The 1537-nt window shown below is 54.5% G+C and overlaps 1 protein-coding gene across 1 annotated transcript in view; it reads right to left on the bottom strand.

The window, feature by feature from the left end:
- TANC2 (tetratricopeptide repeat, ankyrin repeat and coiled-coil containing 2) overlaps positions 1-1537 on the bottom strand; it is a 142836-nt gene that overhangs the window by 13471 nt on the left and 127828 nt on the right. Inside the window, exons 22-23 of the mRNA XM_031064389.1 lie at positions 1466-1537; positions 776-899 (exon numbers count right to left, since the gene is read on the bottom strand). The exon at positions 1466-1537 is cut by the window's right edge and continues 3 nt beyond it. Of these exons, the coding sequence (XP_030920249.1) occupies positions 776-899; positions 1466-1537 (196 nt within the window). The remainder of the gene's footprint in view (positions 1-775; positions 900-1465) is intronic.

The raw sequence follows: 1537 nt of genomic DNA on the forward strand, positions 1-1537 counted from the left end.
AGGGAGGACAATGTAGAACCACAGACCCATCTAGGTTGGAAAAGACTTTAGTATCATTGAATCCAACTGTTCCACCAGCACTGCCAACCCCTCCACCAACCATGTCTCCAAGTGCCACATCTTTAAATCCCTTAAATCTCTCCAGGGATGGGGGATCCACAACTGCCCTCAGCAGCCTGTGCCAGGGCTGAACAACCCTTTCATCCCTCCCCTAGAGCAACCGGAGGTTTTTTCCTGTAGTGCCTTACTCCCTGGGAGCAGAGCCTGACCTCCATCTGGCTGCTCCCTCCTGTCAGGGAGTTGTGCAGAGCCAGAAGATCCCCCCTGAGCCTCCTTTTCGCCAGGCTAACCTGCTCCCAGCTCCCTCAATCACTTATTGTGCTCCAGATCCTTCCCCACCTCTGTTTTCTTCTTTGGAAGCACTCCAGCACCTCAACACATTGCCAGTGTTTTCTCACGTTGCCCACACTGCATCCAGGAACCATTCTGAAGCTGTGGGAAAGCCCCTCCAGATGATCCTGAGCTGACCCAAGCCCAAATTTTGCTCAGGATGAAGCTGGAGCTGGTGTGGTGGGATGCACCACAGCTGGTCCCCAACACTGTGTTTCCTCATGTTGCCCACACTGCATCCAGGAACCATTCTGAAGCTGTGGGAAAGCCCCTCCAGATGATCCTGAGCTGACCCAAGCCCAAATTTTGCTCAGGATGAAGCTGGAGCTGGTGTGGTGGGATGCACCACAGCTGGTCCCCAACACCTCCCAGCACGTGCCCTGACCTTGTGCAAGCAGGAACTCCACAGTGCCCAGGTGTCCCTCGGACGCAGCCATCATCAGTGGCGTCCGGCCCTGCTTGTCTGCCATGTTCACATCAGCACCGTGTGTCAGCAGGAGATCCACGATCTGCAGCACACAAAGTCAGGGTTACACATGCAGACACAGCTGAGAAGATGCCAGAGCCAAGGAAAAGCAGAACAGACCCCACATTCTAAAATCTCCCACCCCCTACAGGCATGGTGGCCTCTGGGATTGCTGAATGGATGATTGAGGATTAGGAAAATGAAGGGAGGTATAAGGACAGGAAAAAAAAGTTCTGGTGAGTCATGAGCATCCCATTTGCTTCTCAAATGGTGAGACAACCAGAGAAGCTGTGGCTGCCCCAACCCTGAATTGTTCAAGGCCAGGCTGGATGGGGCTAGGAGAAACCTGGGACAGTGGAAGGTATCCCTGCCCATAGGAGGGGGGTGGAATTAGATGATTAGATGATCACTATTCCATGATTCTATGATAACACAGGACTTAAGCAAAGCTGTCTGGAGCCAGCCAGAGCTTGGGGCGATAGAAGAACCACTATCACTTCTTTTTGCTCTGACCACTCCCCAAAAGAGCTGGGGCTTGTCTTCTCCATGCCTATTCCAGCAAGACAGAAGGGATGGCCTGACCCACCAGGGCGAGAGGACCCCACTGACCTGCCAGTGTCCCTGTCTGACGGCGCTGAAGAGCGGCACGACCCCGCGGCGGGTGGGCTGCGCCCCGGCCGC

Source organism: Geospiza fortis, unplaced genomic scaffold, assembly GCF_000277835.1.
Source record: "Geospiza fortis unplaced genomic scaffold, GeoFor_1.0 scaffold344, whole genome shotgun sequence".
Classification (NCBI taxonomy): domain Eukaryota; kingdom Metazoa; phylum Chordata; class Aves; order Passeriformes; family Thraupidae; genus Geospiza; species Geospiza fortis.